The following is a 22,767-nucleotide window of genomic DNA, read 5'->3' as shown; positions in this document are numbered from 1 at the left end:
TAAAGCATCCCGAGCAGCAACAGTGAGAAAATAAGAAAATCTCTGCAGATACGAGACATTAACACACCTTTTCTCCCCATTCCAGTCTCCCTCTGTCTGTTTACGTCTTCTTACGTCTTTTACGTCATGCGTGATGTGCTCTGATTGGTTGAAATGAGTCTTGTGATACGAGCCAGTTTTGAAAATGTGAGGAAGAGAAAGTTCAGATATTTGTGTTTAGGTGTTGGGTGGAAAAGTCTAAACTAGTCGAACTAAAATCTCAAGAGTCACAGATATTTCAGCAGGCGTTAAAAAACAAACCTGTCCTGTAACGGTCAGATCGCAGGTTTGATTCCTGCTGCAGACGTGTGTCCTGTCAGAGTGTCCTTGTGCAGGAGACACTGAACCCCCTTCACCTGCTCTGGATGAGAGCGTCAGCTTAAATTTTAATGCCCATCCACAAGCAGAGAGCGAGTTAGTGGTGCATGAAATGTCTTTTATCCAGCGTCCCTTGGCGATATCGGATGTTTTCTCAAAATAACCCTGACTAGGCATTTTTAAAAGTTTGTTAATCTTTAAGAAAACTCGTCACGTGCTCTGTGGAGAGACTCGGGAATATAAAATTAAAAAAAAAAACCACATGAACATAACACTGATCAAGACACGCTGTCTTTATTTTGCAGTGGGAATACAAATTCAAAACACAACCATCCATGGAGCATTCACACGGCTTATTTTTTTCCAGTCTCAGTGTGCTTTTTGTACAAGCGCGTCTCGGAGGAGAAACAGCTAAAGCCTGTCACAATCAATGCAGTTAAAGGCGACTTAAGAAAACATATTTGGAAACAGAAAGAAAGAGAAATGCATCACCTTTGCAGTCACAGAAACACATTCCTGTCATTTGCAGAAAGAAAGGCAAAGCAGTAACAACAAACTGTGACTAAGGAACGTAACAAAGTGCGCTTAAATAAAGAACTTTTTGCTAAAGCTCAATAAGGAAGATATTTGCCCTCTCGGTGGATCAAACATTTCCAGCCTCTTGACCATTTGTTGCTTTCAAACATCCTTTTAACCTTCATTTATCACCACCATATCATATCAATCGAGCTTTGTCCTGCGTTGTACGATTGGTTGGTAGATCTAGCGGGAAGTTGCACCAGCTAAGTTCAAACGTACTGTAGCTTAGTTTGAATGTAACAGTAACAGAAACGGTTTATATCACACAAGTTAGACTAAGACAGACTTAGAGCTAAGCCACATATCCTCCAGCTGGCTTGTTTGGTTACATGATAGCATCCAGATTTGTGGATATTTATCTTTTTGACGTGAAAAAATATGACAGTGTCATCAGCGTAAAGAAAATTCTCCAGGTGCACGACATGAAAGGAAAAGTGTTGAGAAACACGTTTTTTTATGTTGAATATACGTCATTTCTGTTGTGTGACACTTGAGTGCCCTTATACAGTAATTTAGGGTCGTGGTTTGTGCCAATGCTCATGTCTAATGAATACACACATTCTCGAGCATGTGGTGTGTATCAGGCTTAGTTAGTGTAGTAACAAGAGTGAATACGACTTGAAACACTTGTATGAATAAACCTCAGAGAAATAAGTTGTGAGGTTTAGTTGTAGTTGCAGCCTAAGTACAGATGGTAAGAATTAAGAAAGTGCAGTTTTATGATAAAACACAGCAGTTCGTGTTGACTTTAAACTCAAATGTATGATCAAACTTGCATTCAGCTGGTGCAACTGGCCACTGATTGTCAAACTGTAACATGACAACAGCTCAAGAGCATTTGTTGCACTTCAGACCACACACAGCATCATCTTTAGGTGTGGGAGGAAAAAAGGGTTTTCAGCTGGTGTTAAGTTGTTCTTGAGAAAACTGTCCTTCCTCTTCGCCACCATCGTGTCAAATTTAAGGTTCAATTCTGAAATCAACTTTGGTTCAATGAAATACAAAGACAAAACATTCCTCAATGACTACATTCAATCTGGGAGAGGAAAATAAAATGTTTAAAGTCTGCGAGCCACTCACTCCACCCTCCAGTGTAAATGCACCGTCCTGTAACCTTTCAATACCCACTGGTTCTGAATCTTTTAAACTCTTGACTAATGGACTCCAGCGCAGGTTCAGATACTCTCCATGACCCCGAGCTGCTTTTAGCGGTCCAGCTGAGAGTCGGGGCTTAAAGAACGTCTCTGTGGAGACGACTGTGGATAAAAGGCAGGACGAACTGAAAATACTTTAGTTGAGGAGGAGAGGTTTAAATATTTAAATATATCAATCCAAACCACCTGTCAATTTAATTATTATACAAACATATTCGTGCCTTTTGTTGAATAACTGACATCCCCGTCAGGAAACAGCCTCTTCTTTTTAAAAACTGTATATAAATAAAGGTTTAAAATCATTAAAGGATATTTTTTTCCCCCCTTCTTTTCAACAAATCCCATAAAAAGACCAAACCAACAGTAATTAAATCCTGCAACGATGAATCGATTAGTTGTTGGTTTTGTCTTTTAACGGGATTTTTTGACATTAACAAAAAATAAGAGACAAAACTATCGTCTGCCTTATTCTTTAAAATGTTGGTCCAGGACTTTTCTTTAAGTACAAACCAGTCATTTGACAAACTTTCACACTCATGCAGGGAAATACTAATTAAAGTAGAAATTCATTAGCCTTTTTCTAAACCTATAAAATCCATTGTCCTTTCTTGTGTAAACACACACGGCCGCAAAAAATGCATCATAGCTATGTTGATCAATTCCAGCTCTTAAAGGTGCAATATGTAAGAAAAATTGGTAAGTTATGTTGGCGTGATGTTTGTATGGTGTGTTGCAGAGATATCTGCTGAAGATAGCATGCTAACCGGACTGCTAGCTGCACAGCCTACTGAGCTAACAGCACCAATAGTTAGCAGCAGTTAGCGAATACTCTTGTGAAATGCTCCTCTCCGATTGTTACATTTTTATTTTCTTAATTTTGGTTTAAAATGTTAAAAAATTAACTGAAATGATCAAGCGAATGTGAAGTAATATCAGGTTTAACATCCACGTATTACGTTTCAGAAATATCCAATGAAGTTAGCATGCTCTGGACTGCTAGCCGCGCCGCTAACCGAGCTAATAAAATGCTTCCCCCACTTTCGACAGGTGGTCAATTCTTACATATTGCACCTTTAAATTATTCAGAAGTTTTAAATTGTTGTGGGACCAGGGTCCTTTTATATTTACATCACAGAACAAAAGGAGCAGTGTTGATATTTGGGGATCTCTAAAGGGTAACTCGCTCCATCTCTCTTTTAGACATTTAGAAAATGGTGCTTTACCTCGCTGCCATCCTCCTCTTTAAATTTGTACTTACGAACCACAGAGTATAAATTTGTACGGTTGCCAGAACGCCCACTCATGGAGGCGCCGCTAATACTGAATAAAAAAACCCAGAGGATTAGAGACACTAAGATGACGAGACAGAAAAAGATCTAAGTAACATATCTTCATATAGTGTAAAACTTCTGATAAATTATTTAAATGAGTGTTTAAAAAGAGGAAGCAATGTACAGAAATGCAGCGAACTGCGAGGAGTAAAATGTACATATCTTCATATATTACTGCATACAAAAAAGAGCATGTGAACTTAAGGTGTGTTCGGGTTGGTTTGGTCTGAGAGAGCATAAGGTTCGCTGTGAGAAAGCATCTGTTGCAACAACAACAGCCAGGCAGGCAGGCAGGCAGGCAGGCAGGCTGACGATGTTTAATGAACGCTGTTTAATCTAATTTTCTCCCGTATGAGTCAGCTCTGTACCCAGGAGGCCGAGCTGCAGGCTACGTGCCAGAAAATGCTTCCAACAGCAGCTTAATACACATAAAAAGGGTCTGTGGGAGTTCACTGGAACATGTCTTTGTGTTTTCAAAAAGCAGTGATGCACGCGACAACCTCCTCCCAAGCAGCTCGGATGAGCAACAAAGATTTAGCTTCAGCTTTGTTGCTTTAATTACATTTGAGTAACTTGTTGCCGGGGAACTATTGAGAAGTTTGACGTTTGCGTTCGCACTGCAAGTCAGAGGAAGAGCCGTCCCCACAGAGCTGAGAGAACAGGGACGGTCTGCTGATGAAATATCTCCTCGGCCAAGAAACGCTGGCCTCTGTTAAACTTTTTCAGGATCGTCAGCTGTCAACAGCCGATAAGATGACGATCCAAAGCTCCTCTCTTTTCCTGCTGAGGTATTTTTAAGTCATGAGTAAATTGGCGAGCAGCGCGACAGAGAAACTGATTAGAGCCAAACACTTCATCTTCCACTTCTTGACAAAACAACCTCACCTCAAGGTTCATTGAGTAGCTGTCAGGAGTGGATCTTTCTATCATATCACATTTTTCCTGAGCACTTCAACGACTAAAAATTTAAGGTTGAAAGTTTGTTCTTGACCTTGTGAACAAAACTATCTCACTACCAGGTCCATTTATTAACTGCTACATACAACAAAACACTTTAAAATGATCAAATTTCACAGACTAAATGGATTTGAGTACTTTAACTTTATGTCTTGACTGTCTTAATAAATGGCAAGTGTACGGTTTCTTTATAAGATGACACATCCAGCAGACGTAAAGCAACATAAACATGAATTTGTGTTCACCTGCCGAGTGTAGGTCTAATTTTTACTCTCTTTTAGCTCCATTTTTTTCTCCAGAGAGAAACATCTAGCTCTTTAGCCGCCAAATCCACTACGTTCACCAGCTTATTGCAAACTTTTCTGCAGTAAACACACTTGATTAAAGTTTGCTTTGGTGTAAAATGGGAAATCATGTTGCCCGTTTACACATCTAGCAGACGTAAAGCAACATGAGCACTCATTTCCAGGTCCATATTTACTCTCTATTAGCTCTGTTTTTGGTCTCCACCAACTCCAGAGAGAAACATCTGGCTCTAAAGCTGCAAAATGTTTCACAGTGTTCAGCAGGTAGTTGTTAACAGTGTCTGTCTGCAGTTTAGTGATGAGGAAGTCGTACTCAAGCTTTATTTGGACTGGAAACACAAAACCGAAAATAGTTACGTTGACGGAAAAACAAAAAAAACAAGCTAAAAGATGCTAAAATGCTCTGTAGAGTTAAGGGGCGCAGCAGAGCAGGGTGATAATTCTCTGTAGGTTCATAACAACAAGGGACTTCTTTTGTAAACACGTTTTTGATCCGTCGAACATAAAAACAAAGATTAAAGCTGCTTTAAAGTGTAAAATGATTGAAATCTCCAGAACAGCTACTAAATGAGGTTTGATTGAGATCGATTCTTAAGTCAAGAAAGAGCTTTAAAAATTCAAGATCTCCTGCAGAAGCCGTCTCTTCAGGAACGCTTCATTTATTTTTAGAGGTCAGCAGGGAGCTGTGAAGTAATCTAATCGGCTCGTTATTCTGTTGTTGTCAGTTGAATTTCAGCTACTGTTTTCTGATTGCGTTTCGGAGCCAGAGAGAAGCCCCATCAGCGAGGCTGTTTTGCAGTGTGAAAGCACAATGTGACTCATTTTATTGCCTGCTGCCAGGAGCGTTGTCAGTTTGTAACCACAAATTATTGACCAGAACACCACCAACCTTTAGTCTAAATACTGATTCGAAAAAAATGCCTCGATTTCTGACAAGTAGTGCAAATTCCTCGTGGCGATAACGGCCGAGGTGCTCTCCCGTGAACACATTCAGTGCTTTAGCGTTGATTCGTATCAAAAATGAGCGGCTGCTTGCTCCTCATTCAGTCTCTGCACTACAAGGCTGCTTTTACACCAACCGGCTCAAAGGGAAGGGTGAAAATAAAGGCACAGAGATTTGGACTTCTCTTCCAGTCCTTTCCCTCCCTCCCACCGTCTCGAGCAGCAGCTCCGAGAAGTTTCTAGAAAGGCTCCGTCGACTGCGATCACCATCAATACTCTCTACCGCACAGGACCCGACTGCTGGCCCTGTGAGCTTCAGCCTTGATGTGTCAATCCAGTGGATATCTACGCCTCAGCCTCCCTTCGTCTTCCTCTCCCCGGGGAGCTCTCACAGTCGCACTTCTCCATCAGTAGAAAGCAGTGGGTAGAAAACAAAAAACCTAAAGCAGCAGCTACAGCAAAATATCGCCTCCTCTCCTCGATCTCTGATCCATTTATAGCCTAGCGCAATCATACAAAGTCACAACAAACATTTGAAGCACATTACAGACTAACAGCTACACAAGCAGCGAGGGGAAGGGGGACTTTTATCTTTTCAAACATCCTGCTTTCTGTTAGACATCCTGCTCACCGCTGGCTGGCAGGCTGCCTCTCATGATAACAATCTCCACATAGATTTATAGTTTCCTGCTACCTTTATCGATGCCTCCGTATCTCAGCTGTGTCGAGGATTGCCTTTTTCTTTTAAACACTATCACCAGAATAAATGTTGGCGATCTCAGTCTCTGCAAACCACGGATGTGTTGAAACTTGATTGATTATGTTGTGGCAACGCTGTGTTTAGCCACTAAAACACTTGGTCGGGGTTAGGGCAAGATTATGTTTTGGCTTAAAATACGTGATTCTGTTGCCACTAACAAGTCTGGAAATTGGTCTCACATCTCGTTAAAAGATCAGATTTTCTTGCCACTGAAACGGCTGGAGAATGTCCCGATGTCTCATCACAAATATCCAGTTTTGTTGGCGCTAACACGGCAGATTTTTTCCCAACATCTCGTCAAAAACATCAGATTTTTTTGCCACAAACAGGGCTGAAACTTTTCTAGATATCTCATTACAGATATCCAGTTTTGTTGGCGCCAACATGGCAGATTAATTCCCGACATCTGATCAAAAACATCCGATTTTGTTGCCACTATCATGGCTGGAAATTCTCCACATCTCATTAAAAAATATCCGGTGTAGTTGCCGCCAACACCACTGAAGAAATGACCCTACGTCTCATTAAAAACATCCAGCGGTTTCATGCTTTGCGTCCTTAAACACTGGTCTCTTGCTTGGCAGCCATCGTGCCGAGCTGTCATACGTGTCCCCTGAACGTGATGTGACATATCGTAGAAATGCTGACATGATAAGGCAAAATGAAATGTATCCATGGTTTTACAGGAACCTAAGATGCCAACATTTCGTTCTGGCCACTGGGCTGCTTTATCTTTTTTAATTTGACCGGTTGCCCACGACAGCTGTGGCGTGCAGGGTTTAGAGGAGTTTGCCAAAGTCGTGTGAACTGGAGCGCTACCAGCGCCACGGACCAAATGCTGAGGGGATAAACAGGGTCACGCAGGAGTGGAGACTGACCTTACATCAATAATGCAAACTCCCACTGTTCCCCCTCTAATTACATCTCTGTTTAAACACAGATTGCCTGGCTTCAACACCAACCTGATGTTGGTTGACGCAGCCTCGGCTCTGCTGCCTCTCATGTTTCACCTTTGATGCCGCTTCTACAATTTCCCCCCAAAAAATCCCTTTCAATTGTGTAAAAGCACATTTCACTGCTGATTTAATTTAATGTCCCATTCAACATTTGTTCACGCCATCTGCTTTGCCAAGTAGAATCAGATCAAATTTGATTTCAATACAAACGGCAGTGAAATAAAAGAAAAAAAAACTCCTGCAATTTGTAATTTGATGCGCTTTTTTTGACATTTATCACCCAAAATCAGGACTTTGATCAACAGGTATCATGATCCGGTACGAGCCCTCGTCTTTCAGCAGCGGTAGACGACGCTCTCTAATTAGGTCACAGTATTTAACACATGCACTGGCTGGCTCCATTCACTACTGACACTCATATTAATCAGGCCAGACAGGCAGCCACAGCTAAGCAATCCATCGATATCAAGTGCAGTCTGGAGGATACGACCACTATAACAGGCATTATTTAGTGCTTTGGCAGCAGGCTTCGACGACCACACACCAAACACGACGACAACAGACGACTACTCACGCGCACACACACACATTCACACACACACACACACACACACACACACACACACACTCATACGTACGGGAGAGTTAAAAAGAAAATTTTCAAAAAGCACAAAAAAAAAAATGTTAAAGTGTTTCACAAAAGGAGTTCTGTGTTGTTGACTTCTCAGCGGGTTCGGCCACGACTACCACAAAGAGACGAAAGAAAAGCGCTGCTGCAGTGCATTCTGGGGGTTTTAGTCAATATTTACAGCCCGTGGAATGACAACGTTTCTTTTTAATTTACACTCATTATCAGCTCCCTCTATTCCTGCAGCGACGGTCCCATCCGGCGTCCCCGCCTCAGTAACACGGCCACCCCACTGTGATCCGTGTTTTTGACTGGATCAATACTCCCACTCGTCCGTCTTCATGTCCAGGTAGTTGAGAATGTTCTGGGCGAACTTCACCGCCTGCTTCCGCGCCATCTTGGTCATCTCGTCGCCCTGCGGGTCCACGGCGTCCAGCGCCAGCAGCTGCTTGGTCAGCAGCTCCTCCAGCATCATGTAGCTCTTGTCGGCCCGCTTACCGTCGAAGCCGAGCACTTGCGCCTGGAGGTCCGACAGGCTCCCCAGGACCAGCCACACGGACCGGTGCGACGGATGCTCGTGGGGGCCCGGCTGGCGGCGGGCCAGGGCCTCGCGGAGGTCCAGGAAGGTGATGATGGCTTGGACCTCCACCACGGCGCGGCGGCGGGCCTCTCTGATGCACGGGTTCTTGGCCGTGTCCACCTGGTCCAGGTGGGTGAGAAGGCTCTGCAGCTCGGCTTTGGGCCTGAAGCTTATGTCGCCCATCACGCAGTGGCGCAGGACGCCCTCTCGCAGGTGGGAGACGTGAGCTCGCACCGCCTCGATCTCACGGATGGAGTTGTTTTGCGCCAAGTCGTACCTGAAGAGACAAACACTGAATCAGTTTTCTGTGATAACCAACTTTACTAGCTAGTTTTAGTTTGGTTTAGTTATTACAGCGTGTGCAGTCGTTCTTCCCAACACCTGTAAACAAACTGTAATGTGTAAAATCCATCTTTTAATTAACTCTGATAATCATATTATTGAATTACCACCCAGCTGAAGGTTACCATTGGCAAACTTAACCTCCTGATATTTCAATGGAGGAAAATGTCTGCAGCGTGGCGCCAAACGGAGGCGTCTGAAAGCGTTGGAGCGGAGGAGGTGAAGCAACTCCATCACACCAGCAAGATAGTTATAATTAATACAATCAAAATAAAAGCATAAGTCAAGTAATGTCCTTTTAAATCCATCTGAGCTCAGGACTCATTATTTGAGGCAGATACGTGATATTACTCATCATCTAATATGTGTGAGCTCTATTTTAGGAAGGTAATATCTTTTACTCTGACTGGCCTCACAGCTGCAAGTAAATAAACACTCAGATACGGAGATGTCATCATCTGTGAAAAAGCATAAACATGTTTATTTTCAGCGCACAACGTATCCAACGCCGTCTTCCTCCAACTGAAGGCCGAAACTAGGCAGCACAAAAGAAAACCGTGTGAATAGAGTGGTACTTAAATCGGTGCTCGAGCCTGCTGTTATACATAATGAAGTATTTCGGTGGGCGTATTATTGCTATCAGTGCCTCTCTGGTGAGTCTAATTCACTCCTGACAGGGCAGTATGATTCAAATCAAAATGCAACAACAATACCAACATTACACACTCCCTCCTCACATTCACCACCGAGGCTGCTGCCGATGTACAGTAACATCAGCTCATGAGCACAATGTGAAGCACAGACAATGTTCAAGCTGTACTTCCTGATGGGAGGAAGTACAATTAATCGTTTTAAGACATTTAGAGAACTGGCAATAGTCAGTTCATCAGCTCTCTATAAACTCATGTTTTGTCCTGTGCTTTTGGTTGTTGCTACTCTGAGGAAAAAGGAAATGATCTGATTGTCTTTGTGACGGCGGTGCCAACAATAATACCACTTGGGAACGCTAGGGGGGGCTGAAGTTTGTTTGTTTCCACTTAAAGCAAAAGTGTCAGAAATTCACTGACTTCTCTTCTTCTATCGCAGTAAATGTTACATCTTTGGTTGGTTGGAGAAAACAACAAGACTTCACCTTGGACAAAACATGCATTTTCTGACTTAACAGATTAAAATTGGAGCTGCACATTTAATCGAAATACTAATATTTTTTGATTAAAAAGGTAAACTGTGTGACAAACAACATTATAATGAAGTGCTGTAGTGCTGCAGAGACGTCCTGACCTACACATCTTGTTCTCCAGATGTAAGATACATGCTTGTTTGGTCCAGAACCCCCAAAAATGTCACATCATCATGATTTCAATAGTTTTTGCAGTGAAAACGAAAAGTGGGATGCAAAAATGCAATAATACAAACTCAGAAATATATTTTTTTTCCATAACTGAATAAACAAACTGTTCTCAGAGGAAAATGTAAATATAAACACATATAAACAAAGTAAAACAGTATAAAGTGTGTTGTCCTTTAAGGTCAGTTTGTTTATTCAGTCACGAAAACAAAGAGTTTGATTATTTAGTTTGTTAAAGTCAGTGAAGATCTTTGTGCAGCTTTAATCAATAATGAAAAGTATCATTAGTTGTGTCTCACCTGCGTGTGTCGTCTCCCTCCCCCTCCAGGTCCAGATGTTTCAGCAGCCCGTTAATCTCCTCCACAACCTGTTTCCGGTAATTTCTGATCGCTGCGTTCCCGGAAACATCCAGAGCGTCCAGCTCCACCTGCATCTCCGTCAGGATTCGAGACAGGTGGGCGCAGCTGTCCCTCCCACTCAGACCCATCAGCAGCGCCACCAGCTGACTGCGCGCCACGCTCACCTTCACCATCACCTGGTTGATGCGGTTCACGGCCTCGTGGGTGTCCCCGGACAGCGGCAGGGAAAGGGTCTGCTGCTGAGTGCGCCCCTCGATCACGTCCTGCACGGCGCACAGGCGTGTCAGCGCCCGGTAGCGAGCCTTGCGTAGCGGCACCCTCGCCTCGGTCTTGACCTGGGTGAGCCTCAGTATGATCTCCTGCAGAGCATCCACCAACTCGTCGTTTATCTCAGCCACCCCTCCCTCACGTTGAGGTGCCACCACGTGTTCGTCAACCAGCCGCCGAGCGTCGTTGCTCAGCTCCTCGATGGCCTGACGAGATGGATGAGAGGCGTTCTCCTCCAGGTAACGCAGGAGCCCCTCCACTTCCTGTGCCGCTCTCTTTCGTGCCCCCTGCAGCTCCGGCTTGCCCTCCGTGTCCACCTGGTCCACCTCCAGCAGCAGCCGCGTCAGATCTCGCTCCAGACGCTTGTAGTCACGGTCGTTCTGCAGGCCGCTGAAGGTGCACACCTGAGGCCCCAGAGACGCCACCTCCTTCTGGACCTCGTACAGCCGCATCATGGCGGGGTGCTGCGGGTGATAGGGCTGCTGCTGATGATGCTGCTGCTCCATTGGATGATGCTGCTGCTGCTGCTGTGGACCGCCATGGTCCATCCTCTTCCCGCCATCAAAGGGCTTCCCAAACAGGCTGGAAAAGAAAGGCAGCATGAAAGGAGAGTCAGAACAATGAGCGACGATTCAGAGCAGAAACAGAGCCTCAGCAGAGTGCACATTGTTGTCTGGTGGCCAGAATGGGTGGATTACTTCAGAAGTTTCTTTTCAGATACTCATTGGTTGAACAGGACCTTCAACTAACGTCTGGATCTCTGCCAGAGAAGCTGGCATAAAGACAAACTCGGTAACCTCAGCCAAACCGTGAAATCTCCATAAACTCCAAGGGAATTTACAGCAGCGTGGTGGGATGTTAATGCCATTAGCCCCGTTAGCCCTCACATGCTATTAAAAATGCAAATAATGTGCAAACAGAAGTAAAATCTTTGTAAATCTTTCTCCACATCTCTCCAGTGAGAACAAAAGCACCAACACACACAATACTTTATAAAACATGACCTTTTCATGTAACCACAATGGCTGCTGTGTTGCACTGAAGACAGCTGCCCACTCAAACTGAAAAAAAAAAAAAAGAAATCACAGACGAGGAATCAGCCAAGCACACAGCGTTGAATCTCCAGTTTGCAGACATCTCTGTCATGTGTAACATGTCAGAAATCCAGCCTGCGGGTTAAAGAGTCATTAAACATGAATATAATCTGTGTTCAGTGTGAGCAGCTCTGACGCTCCACTGCTGAGCTGTCGACCTGCTGCTGGTCTCCAGAAATGTTACTGATCTGTTGGGAACGGTCGGGACAAAACTGAATAAATGAACCTGCAATCCATCAGCTGTTGTGTGTTCAGTTTGAGGAAGAAGAGTTGATCCAACTACAGATACACAGATACCTTGGATAACTGCAGATCTGCAGATACGGATACTAAAACAGACACCAAAGCTCTTTTTTCTTATTATATATATTAATGTTATGTTGGTGGTGGTATTAAACATGCATTATATTAAAAAGCTATTTATTTGAACTGTAGGTTCAGTAGCCTCACATACAAACAGGTGTAGGAAAGCAAATTTCGACAGCAATTCCTTTAACGTTTTGAAAAACTTGAATAAATCACGTGCACAGCAATGCATCATCAACTACTGTTTCATTTTTTTCTGGCATTTTCCTGCTGCAAGTTCTTGTTAATCATTTGCCGACACATGCAGATACTGATGTATCTGAAATACGCTAACATCGACCAATATTTCAGCCAGGCCGACCGGTCCTTCTCAAGAAGTTAAAGACTACCAGCTGCAAGAAATCCTGTTCCTGTGGACCTCCACTGTCTAAAGTCTCACCCTGCTGCAGGTGTTTCACTTTACGCTGCAGCTAACGATTGTTTCCCTCCCTCATTCATCTACCTATTATTTTCACAATTAATTGATTCATTGTTTAGTCTTTTAAAATGTAAAACACTTGTGCAAAAATGCCCAGAGCGACGTCTTCAAATTGCTTCTTTTGTCCACCCGACAATCAAAAAACTCCAAACAATCTTCATCATAAATGACAAAGAAAAAAAGCAGCAAATCGTCACATTTAAGAAGCTGGAACAAAGAAATATTTAACATTTCTGCTTTAAAAATGACTCAAATGACTCAAATGACAACTCATCAACTAACTATTGCAGCTGTAGTCTTAGTCGAGATTTTAAAAGTTTCTCTTTAATGCAAATAACAATACAAGTGTTGGGTGTGTTTAATTAAAGATAAGAGCCGCTGACCTTTAAAATCAAAACACTACTTAGTATTAATAAGCAGAATACTGTGGCAGGACGACCCCACATACATAAACAGTGTTATAAATAGTGCATAGCCTGTTAGATACTGTCAACGTCCCTCTGTGCTCTCGAAACAACTGGATCTTGTTTGATACGAGAGAACAAAAACTGTACAAAACCAGCAAACAGAAGAATCTCATCCTGACCTTGACCTCTTTTGTTGAATCTGCTCTTATTTCTCATCAGAATATCTCAAAAAAAAAAAAAAATCAAATCACATCCCAGCAGAGGAAGAAATGCCCACAGAATGAATTCATTTGAAATTCTCTTTTTCTCGTTACAATCGTGCAAGAAAATGAATGAGGTTAACCTACATTTCGCCTCGGCTAGAAGAACACCCACATGACAACCAGTCGGAGTATTGCTGTGCTCCTCTATCGGGCTCGGTGGCTGACATGATGATGATACTGTAGCGCTCTAATCCGCATAAAAAGGATCCCGCCTGCACATCAAGCTTGAAATACCGAGGAGGAAATAAAACGCAGCTGACCAACACCCAAACTACGAAGCGCTTCAGTCTCATCTCCACACGTGTGCAGGAAAAATTCAGTCAAAACAGCCTCGTAAAGTGTGTCACAGGTGCCTGGAGCTGTGAAACGTATTCCCAGTTTAACAATACTTGGAAATATGTCATCGGCACAGTAACATCTTAAAAAGTTAAGTTACCTTTGAGGCTAAATGTCTCACTGACGTCAGTTTGTGTCTCTATAGTTGTGTCGTCTCTTTGTAGTTGTTTTGCATCTCTTTGTAGTCGCGGTGCTCTTTGTAGATTTGTATGACCTTCCAGTTGTTTTGCATCGTTCTGTTGTTGTTTTCCGTCTCTTTTGCATTTATTTGCAGTCGTTTTGCATCGTTCTGTTGTCTTTTGTGTGTCTTTGCAGTTTTGTCTCACTGGCATCAATGTGTGTCTCTGTATAAGTTTGTCTCTTTGTAGTTTTTTTCATCTCTCTAGTCATTGTGCTCCTCTTTATTATCTTTTCAGTTGTATTCAATCTTTCTGTAGTGATGTGTTTGTTTGTAGTTTTGCATTAATTTGCAGACATATGCATCTATATGTTGTCTTTCGTGTGTCTTTGTAGTTGTGTCTCATTGGCGTCCATTTGTGTCTTTGTAGTTGTTTTTGTTCTCTTTGTAGTCATTGTGCTGCACTTTGTAGTTTTGCATCTCTCTGTAGTAGTCTATTGTTTTTCTTGCAATTGTCTCTTTGTAGTCATTTTGCTGCAGTTGTGCATCTCTTTGTAGTTCTGTCTCGTTGACGTCAATTTGTCTCTGTAGTTGTTTTTAATTTCTTTGTAGCTGTGTTGTCTCTCTGACTTTTCTCTTCGTAGTAGCCGCCCGTCTATTTGTAGTCCTTTCTGAATGTCTATGAAGTAGTTTCAGGAGTCCTTAAGCAACATTTTGCAGGTGAACCACAACTCTCTGGTGCTGCTGTTGGTTGTAAAACTGCATCTGAACTACCGTATTTACTTCACAGTGAAGATAAAGAGCAGCTGTCCGACTCCTGCCTCAGCAGACCCACACCGACACTCCTGAGCAGAGATCGTACACCAAACACTCCAGCACATTATACAAAATATCAGGGAAAAGCATGAAAAAACAAACCCAGGATTGGACTTGGCTGGCCGAAAATAATATGTATTTAAATACTCTGATCAGGATCGGATCAGGATCCTACTTTTAACTGAGCTCTGTGACTTTACAACATGAACGGTGATAACAACCACTTCAAACAGAGGCTTTGGATCAGGAGTAATGGATCAGTAATCCGTCCATGATCACAATACAAGGCTCGAGTCCACCGACGTGACGAACAACTTTGGATTTTAATAATCGGAGACAAAGAAAAGAAAGGAAACTGTGACCGAGGAAACAAACGGCGAGCCTACATCAAAGTGAACTTTCTATATCTTCAGGCTGGATGGTAATACCGAGGATTAAGATGAGGAGAAGATTTAAGTTTTTTGTGAGAGAACATGGCTCGGGGGAGATTTTGCATCATGAGACATGCTGTCATTATCCGCCGAGGTGCCCGTGAGCAAAGATGAGACTGTTGCATACGAATACCGGAGCCAGCAATATGATGATTTGCTATTCACGGCATCAATAACGCTTATTAGAAAAGACAGGATTATGCATCAGCATTGCCCAAAGTACTTTTATGTAAGAGGACGAGGGGCTGGGCATTTCCAGAATAGTGGATGATGAAGGGATGCTGAGCCAGAAGCTTACAAATCTGAGTATTTATTAGGATAATCTCAGCAAAATCCACTCCAGCCTGGCAAACACCTCATCCCTTAATTTGATCCAAGAGAGACAAGAAAAAAAAAAACAAGGTGGGGGGGGGGACTGGCTCCAGGCTGATGTGGGAAACAGTCTCACATGAGCCACACAGCACGAAGGGCTAACTGAGCTGGAGGTAACATGCAACAGCACCCCTTTTGCTTAAACCTCCCCTCATGCACCTTCCCCATGCATCTCCAGGGCTGCCTGCACCGGTTCCTGCACGGCTTTTTGCGCATTATGTCACCATAGAAAAAGCCCCTATTTATCCAGCTGTGAGCATATGCATCTGTAGCAGAAGCTGCACACACACACACACACACACGCACGCACACCACACCTGCAGATCTCACAACACACCTCGATGCATCTCCAGAAGCTGTCAGCTGCATCCACGCACACACACACACACACACGCACAGAGAGAGCATCGTGTCAAACAGCATCGTTATCTCACCTTTTCAAAACTCCGAACACATTCGCGCACATTTTTACGGATGTCTCTTTCCATCAGCCAACGCAGGGCGGTTTCGTGGAGCAAAGTGGCATCCAAATGTCGGATAATCCCTGCAGGAGGAAGAGAGGTGTGTTGTGTGTGTGTTGTGTGGTGTGTATGTGTGTGTGTGTGGGAGCGATGATGCTCCTGGTCAGCCTCGGCTCACTGACTGACTGACTGACTGACTGCGGTCGGGCTGGTGTCGCCCCTCCCACAGACTATCTGAGGGGGCTTCCTCCGCTCGGTCCCGCTTTAAAAACAACTTACTTCACCCCCCCACACACACGCAGAAATGTCACTGAAGCTCACAGCTGATTCAGATGCACAACACGAGTGTGACGAGGCAGAAACACAGCCCTGCTCGCCGCGCACAGCCCTCCGTGAATACCATTGTCTGTGTCAGAGCGTTAAGCTAGCTAACGATGATCACCTGACTCTGCCCCACCTTGGCCCAACAACTTCGGGTTTTTTTCCCCCTCTTCATACATTAACACCACTTCGTCGCTTTAATACTTTCACTCTTACCTGCATAGCCAGCGTACAGCCATCTGAACCGTCAGGGAAAAGTGAGCAGCTCCTCTGATTAAAGCTAAACATTAGCTTACCTAGCTACCTTCTAGTAGTTACTTTCCGGCTCCCGTAAATGAACTAACGCGGAGTTTCTCTTCGGACATTTAGGGGGGGAATAAAACAATTTCATCGACGATAACTCGACTCGACGAATAAGACACGTGTGTTGATGTTTGGTTAATGTAAAATTAATTCGTAGTGGCGCAGAAGGAAACACACCAGCGCGTTATTTAGCCCGTTATCGACCTAACTGTTTTTAACGCAGCGTACGTTTTGGTCGGCCAACATTGGGTGCGCTCCATTTTGTATTAACGACGTGCCGTTTTTCACGTGGCAGCAAGGGTGGAGAAAATGGAGTGCAGTACTTTTACCCACCTAGAGGTTACTTTACAGATTCATTTATTAGATTTTGTTTAATAAAAAACTTTCTTTATTATTATACATATTCATACTACACATTATAACCACATTTAATCTTATAATTTATCATATTACTGTGACATATAAGATATTTTTGGCAGGTATATGGAAGAGTGAAGGTCGTGTGGGTGGATAAATAAACTGGGGATCGTTGTTTGTGTATTAGTTGTTAATAAATTTGAGAATCTGTAGAAATAATACACGATATGGATAGGGATATATATATGTTTTACTTCTACCTACTCCTTTTTGTCACTTTTGGTTTGGTGTTTTTTTTTATTATGTTGTTTTAATTTTGGGTTAGAAATAAAGTAGTCCATTCATTCATATACAACAATTTTCTGAGTCTATCTTTTTTTATGCTGCTCCAACATCTTAACGTATCATATCGTATCGTATCGTATCGTATCGTATCGTATCGTGTCGTATCATCATATTTTGTCTTGTCGCATCGTATCGTATCGTTTGGTATCATAGCTTATCTTGGCTTGTCTTGTCATATCTTATCGTATCGTATCATATCATATCATATCTTATCGTATCGTATGGTGTCGTATCATCATATTTTGTCTTGTCGCATCGTATTGTTAGGTATAATAGCTTATCTTGTCCTGTCTTGTCATATCGTATCTTATCTTATCGCCTTGCATCGTCTTGTATCGTATATGGCATCATATCATATTTTGTCATATCATATCGTATCGTATCTTAAAATTTACAGACAAAACATTTAGTCAGTTTGTTTAATAAGAAGCATATTGTCATTCATCATCTGTTTGTATACCAGCATCTGGTTATGATTAACTTCTTCACAACTGCATCAATAAACGCTTAAGAAGACCTTATAAATACATTAAAGTGGGTTATAATCTACTTATTTAAATATACTGCCTATAAATCCGATAAGTTTTACCTTTATTATGTACTTTTACTCCAGTAAAATGAATGATTTGAATGCAGGACTTTAAAGTATTTGTTATTAAATAAAATATATGACTATTTTTAACATGACCGAAGTGGAGTGGTAAACCCCGCCCTGCTGGTTCATTCCGGTGAGGTTTTGGAGCCACCCCCTTGCACTGTGGGAATCACGTGATCACACTGGTTTTACACACAGAAGGACATGAGCTCCTCTGTGGTGTTGTGTAGGTTAATGTAAAGAGCAGCACAGGAACTAACTAACTCATGTTAACAGCAGGTTAGTGTCGGCTCGTTAAAAATGGCGTCCAAAGCAGCAGCAGCAGCAGCAGCAGCAGCGTCGGGCTGTTTCACGCGGAGGGTGTTCAGTCCTGTCAGCCTCCACGCTCCTCTGCGCCCACACCTCTTATCAGCAGGCAGCAGTCGGCTGTGCAGCTCCAAACAGGCAACCCAGCAAGACAAGAAGCCAAAGGTTGGTGCAGAAAATCATAATCCTCCGAGGCATGTTCAGAAAACAACCATTACAGCAGATTACAGGACTGCAGAGGCCCTGACAGCTGCTTTGGGTTGAAGCGTTTCAATGAGCCTGTGTGAGTGTTTACATGATGATGATGATGATGATGATGCTGTGGCTGCCATTTTTTTTTTAAAGTTAATATACAAATGTTTTATATCAGCAGGTTTTGCAGCAGCAGAGGAAGTTCTGAGATGAGTAAAATAAATAAAATTTAAAAAATACAAGGGGTGCACCCATTACAGGCCCTGTGGATTATCAGGCCGATATTCAGCTTTATTCTGGTTATCGGTATCAATAAACTAATATAAAAATGTGCCACTTCAGCTCTGATGCAACATCCTCTCACAGTGTCTCACCCACAACACTATCTGATTGGTAACACATCACAATTATTACCCTATAAGTGCTAACTAATGTAAATCTGCAAAGTAACTAAATTTATCAAATAGAATTAAAGTAGCAGTAAAAGGTAATAGTCACGTAAAGTACCTCAAAATTGTACTTTAAATCAATACTCAAGTAAGTTATACTTCAGTTCTTTCCATCCATAAAGTAGCATAAAGTCAGTCCACCACTGGTAACATCTGTACTGCAAAAACTGCATATTATATACAGATATCCTCTCAAGTACTGTGTTATGAATGATATATTCTCAGATGTTCAGCTGCCTCTGACTGAACCAGTGTTTTCCAGGTGTATCTACCTGTTTTCTGCTCTCTGAGTGTTGGATCGCGTCCTGTGCCTCGCTGCTCGTCTCATCGCGCCGTCTGGTGAGACATGATAAGCAGGTTCCTGTGATCCAGCGTCCTGTTGGACCACGTGACATCACTCGTGTGATGTCACGCTGGTCGGCCTAAACGTTGGCTGGGTCCAAAGACCACAAGTTTGAAAATTACAAGGTGTGTTGTTGTGGTTTACCACACCAAGCTGCCCATCTCCTCATCTCTGCTGCAGGCACTTGTAGCACAACACATCCAAATCTCTGAGAGAACTGTTGGAGGTGCATTGTGGGTAATGAAGTCCCCAGGTTTTGCTTCTCTGAGCACTTCATCTCATCAGTGTAAATGACCCTGCACAAACAAATACGGCTCCTCTTTGCTGTCTTTCAATCAGAACGGCTGGTACAAGACTTTCTGTTGATCTCTGAAGGTGAGGAAGTACACCTGACCTTAATGATACACAGAAGTAGCAATACAATTAAAGATTTCTTCTTTCTCTTGTTTGTGTGTCGCTGCAGAGATCTCCCTTCAGGCCAGCCCCCAGCTCCACACACGACTGGATCGGCCCACCGAACCCTCTCTCCAACCTGCGGCCGATCATTTACCACGTCCCTGAGAACGAAACGGAGCTGGAGAAACGTCTGCGACACCTGAGGCAGGAGACGGAGGACTGGAACCACGACTTCTGGACCAGGCAGAACATCAGCTTCAGCAAGGTTGAAATCAGATTTTTTAAAAGACATTTTAAGAGCGTGTGAATGTGCTGTTAACGGTCTTATTTTGATTATCCTGCACTCTAACGCTCGGAGTTCAGAGGAACAGCTCGAGAAACAATCAAGGGTTGCATTTCTTACATGGTTGAAGTTACAGAAGTCCAGATGGGATTAAATAATAATAGATGATTATAATCATCTACAGCTCAGCTTTAAACTCAGTAGGCCCACGTTTACCTCGGCTGGATGAACAGGAACTAATCTGATGCTTCATATGCTGGATTAAAGTAAAGAAAGCAGCAATTTAAATTTCTCTTTCTGTCCAAAATATAAGCTATCAAAACATTTTTTAATTTATAAGGTTAATGAAGACAGAAAATTAACAAATCCTCACATTCAGGTTTGCTGTGTGTATGTGTGGGCAGCAGGATGGCACAGTTTTGAAGCGAAGCCTCCGAATCGGCAAACATCCTCCCTTGCTGGCTGACCTCTGACCTCTGACCTTTGACCTCTGACCTCCCAGCAGAGGCCGAGCTCCCGTATGTGGATTAGCATCACACCATCACCGTCATAATTAAGTCTGTAGAGTCAGTGAATGTTGATTACTCTTCAGGTCCAGCGCTTATGGTGGAAAAAGTTCTTATATCCACCAGCAGAGGGCAGCAGCGCACAACAAACCTGTACCGACAGAGATAACTGTATATGATGAACTATGTTTGCCACATATATGTATATTATTTATTTAGTGATATGTTTGTTTGGCATTCTGTTTGTACATGTGTGTTAAATCTAATGAAGGGATTATTTGTATGCTCTCTGCAGGAAAAAGAGACGTTCATCATTTCACACCTGAAAGCGAAAGGCTTGACTGTGCGTGACGAGCAAGGTGAGCACATGCAGCTCCTCCACAAGCTGCATATTAAAAGTGTTGGCGTCTTATTCACAGGTTCACGCCAAACACTCTCCTGTGCAGAAGCTCCTCTAAGAGGATTAAATTCTTGAGCAGCAATAAAAACTCTATTTTCACTCGGGTGCTTTTGCATAAATTTGTAAATTCATTCACAATTGATGAGCCGGTCTGTCAGAACATGTTAGAAACGAAGACTTAACACCGACGACTCGACACCTCAGCGAGCTGGAGAGATTTGGTGTGGCAGCCGCTGATTTAAACAGGATCTTAATGAGAGTATAATGTTTGCCTGCTGCGTCTTCTCTCTCCCCCCCCTCAGGACGGCGGCGGGCCCTGAGCAGTGAAGAAATGGCGGTGTTTTACAAGAGCTTCCTGGACAAAAACAGAGTACGACATGCAAATTATAACAAGTGAGTTTGTTTTGCAGCTGGGTGTGTCCCACGGTGCTGCCGGGTGGGTGGGTTCATCTCCCTCCGCTGGAGCTGTGGGCTTTAAATCGACGCCGTTATAAACTCGTGTGCAGAGAAACAACAAACAGCGCCGGCTTTTGAGGAGCTTTTCTGTGAATTAGAATTGCAAAGTGGTCGACTAGTTGTTTCCTCCATCAGAAATAGACGTGTCCTGCCCACACACATCAACCTCTGCAGCTGCTTTTATTCTTTATTTTTCCGTGAGTGGGATTAAACTCTAACTTTTGATTGCTCGACTGCGTCAGTGTTGTTCCTGTTATTGTCTCAGGTTAGAGTAAATCAAACAGATAGCAGTGTTTCCCCCTGTTCCCTCCGCCCCGGGTCTTATTGCTTTCTTGGCTCAGGCAATTTAAAATCTTTATTCTGAACAAATGAGCTTCAACACAACAAACCTGTTATTGCTTCGTGCTGCGCAGTGAAATATCTGTTTATCCTCTTCTACGCTCCTTCTTCTTCTTCTTCCTCTTCTTCTTCTTCTTCTTCTTCTTCTTCTTCTCTTCCTCCTCCTCCTCCTCCTCCTCCTTCTTTTTCTTCTTCTTCTTCTTCTTCTCCACCTCCTTATCCTTCTTCATCTTCTTTGAATTCTTCATCTTCTTCCTTTTCTTCTTCTTTTTCCTCCTCTTCTTTTTCTTCATCATCTTCTTCTTCTCCTCCTCCTCCTTCTTCTGCTTCTCTGCTTCTTTTCTTCTTCCTTGTTTCTTCCTCATCTTCCTCTTCGTCTTCCTCTTCTGCCTTTTCTTTTTCTTCGTCTTCTCTTCTTCTTCTTCTTCCTATTGTTTCCTCCTCTTTATTTTCTTCATCATCTTCCTCATCTTCTTCTTCTCCTCCTCCTTCTTTTTCTTCTTCCTCACCTTCCTCTTCTTCTTCTTCTTCTTCTTCTTCTCCTCCTCAACCTTCTTCTTCCTCTTCTTGTCTCCTCCTCCTCAACCTTCTTCTTCTTCTTCTTCTTCTTCTTCTCCTCCTCCTCTTCATCTTCTTCCTCATCTTCTTCTTGCTCTTCCTCCTCTTCCTCCTCCTCTGAGGAGAGTATAGTGACTGAAGTCCAATCGTCGACATGTTTTCTGAGTGTATTTCAGGCTCTGAGCTGACAGGCTCATCCAGACCAACTTATATTAAGTACAACAGTTAATGAGCTTAACTTCTCCTCATAAAACTGTTTATTTACAAAATAAACTGACACACGTCAGACGTCACTGCTGCAGTATAATCTGTAGTAACACTTCCTTTAATTCTGCTTCTCTCTTCTTTCTATAACCAGAGAATGGTACCGACGTAACTTCACCATCACGTTGCTGATGGCCCGAGTCGCCCTCAACAACATGTGGAAGACCGTCAGCGATCGATACAGCAGAAAGAAAAACAGCACTCCCACCACATGATGAGAAATAAATTATACACCCACCTTCAGATCTGTGTTTTGTTGTGTTCTTCTGATATTTCCAGGAATTAGTGAACGTTCAGTCTCATCTGTTTCTTCGATTTCTGACGCATGATGGTTGATTCGATCAGATCTCAGCTCAGGTACTGAAATATATTTAAACAACTCACTTGAGACGGACGAAAAGATGAGC

The 22,767-nt window shown here is 43.0% G+C and overlaps 2 protein-coding genes across 3 annotated transcripts; one reads left to right on the top strand and one right to left on the bottom strand.

Moving 5' to 3' along the window:
• Positions 1-626: 626 nt before the first annotated feature.
• On the bottom strand, positions 627-16,813 carry bag5 (BCL2 associated athanogene 5). 2 transcript variants are annotated; one of them, XM_084381280.1, is made up of 4 exons: positions 16,485-16,813; positions 15,921-16,030; positions 10,539-11,447; positions 627-8,826 (listed from the first exon to the last, which is right to left on the bottom strand). In XM_084381280.1, exons 2-4 carry the CDS (start codon positions 15,950-15,952, stop codon positions 8,286-8,288), a joined length of 1,482 nt encoding a protein of 493 aa, XP_084237406.1. In that variant the 5' UTR covers positions 15,953-16,030; positions 16,485-16,813; the 3' UTR covers positions 627-8,285. The 2 variants fall into 2 exon arrangements, with proteins under 2 accessions (XP_084237406.1, XP_084237407.1); XM_084381281.1 differs by lacking the exon at positions 15,921-16,030.
• A 1,213-nt stretch (positions 16,814-18,026) lies between these two features.
• Positions 18,027-22,603, top strand: coa8 (cytochrome c oxidase assembly factor 8). The gene is made up of 5 exons (XM_084381210.1): positions 18,027-18,339; positions 19,622-19,819; positions 20,639-20,702; positions 21,046-21,136; positions 22,455-22,603. The coding sequence occupies exons 1-5, from the start codon at positions 18,169-18,171 to the stop codon at positions 22,573-22,575; spliced, it is 645 nt and encodes a 214-aa protein (XP_084237336.1). The 5' UTR covers positions 18,027-18,168; the 3' UTR covers positions 22,576-22,603.
• The last annotated feature ends 164 nt before the right edge of the window (positions 22,604-22,767 follow it).

The sequence above is a fragment of the Pagrus pagrus genome (genome assembly GCF_965226575.1).
Source record: "Pagrus pagrus genome assembly, chromosome: 18".
In the NCBI taxonomy this organism is placed as follows: domain Eukaryota; kingdom Metazoa; phylum Chordata; class Actinopteri; order Spariformes; family Sparidae; genus Pagrus; species Pagrus pagrus.
Note: the sequence above shows the minus strand (reverse complement) of the source record. Positions and strands in the feature narration are given on the sequence as shown.

Bases quoted from the DNA above. Each gene is read 5' to 3' on its own strand.
- coa8 (XM_084381210.1), top strand. From the start codon at position 18,169: ATGGCGTCCAAAGCAGCAGCAGCAGCAGCAGCAGCAGCGTCGGGCTGT. The intron at 18,340-19,621 runs GTTGGTGCAGAA...GTGTCGCTGCAG, and splicing joins AGCAAGACAAGAAGCCAAAG to AGATCTCCCTTCAGGCCAGC. The intron at 19,820-20,638 runs GTTGAAATCAGA...TGCTCTCTGCAG, and splicing joins AGAACATCAGCTTCAGCAAG to GAAAAAGAGACGTTCATCAT.
- bag5 (XM_084381280.1), bottom strand. From the start codon at position 15,952: ATGTGCGCGAATGTGTTCGGAGTTTTGAAAAG. The intron at 11,448-15,920 runs GTGAGATAACGA...TTTCTTTTCCAG, and splicing joins GTGTTCGGAGTTTTGAAAAG to CCTGTTTGGGAAGCCCTTTG. The intron at 8,827-10,538 runs GTGAGACACAAC...TTGTCTCTTCAG, and splicing joins GAGGGAGACGACACACGCAG to GTACGACTTGGCGCAAAACA.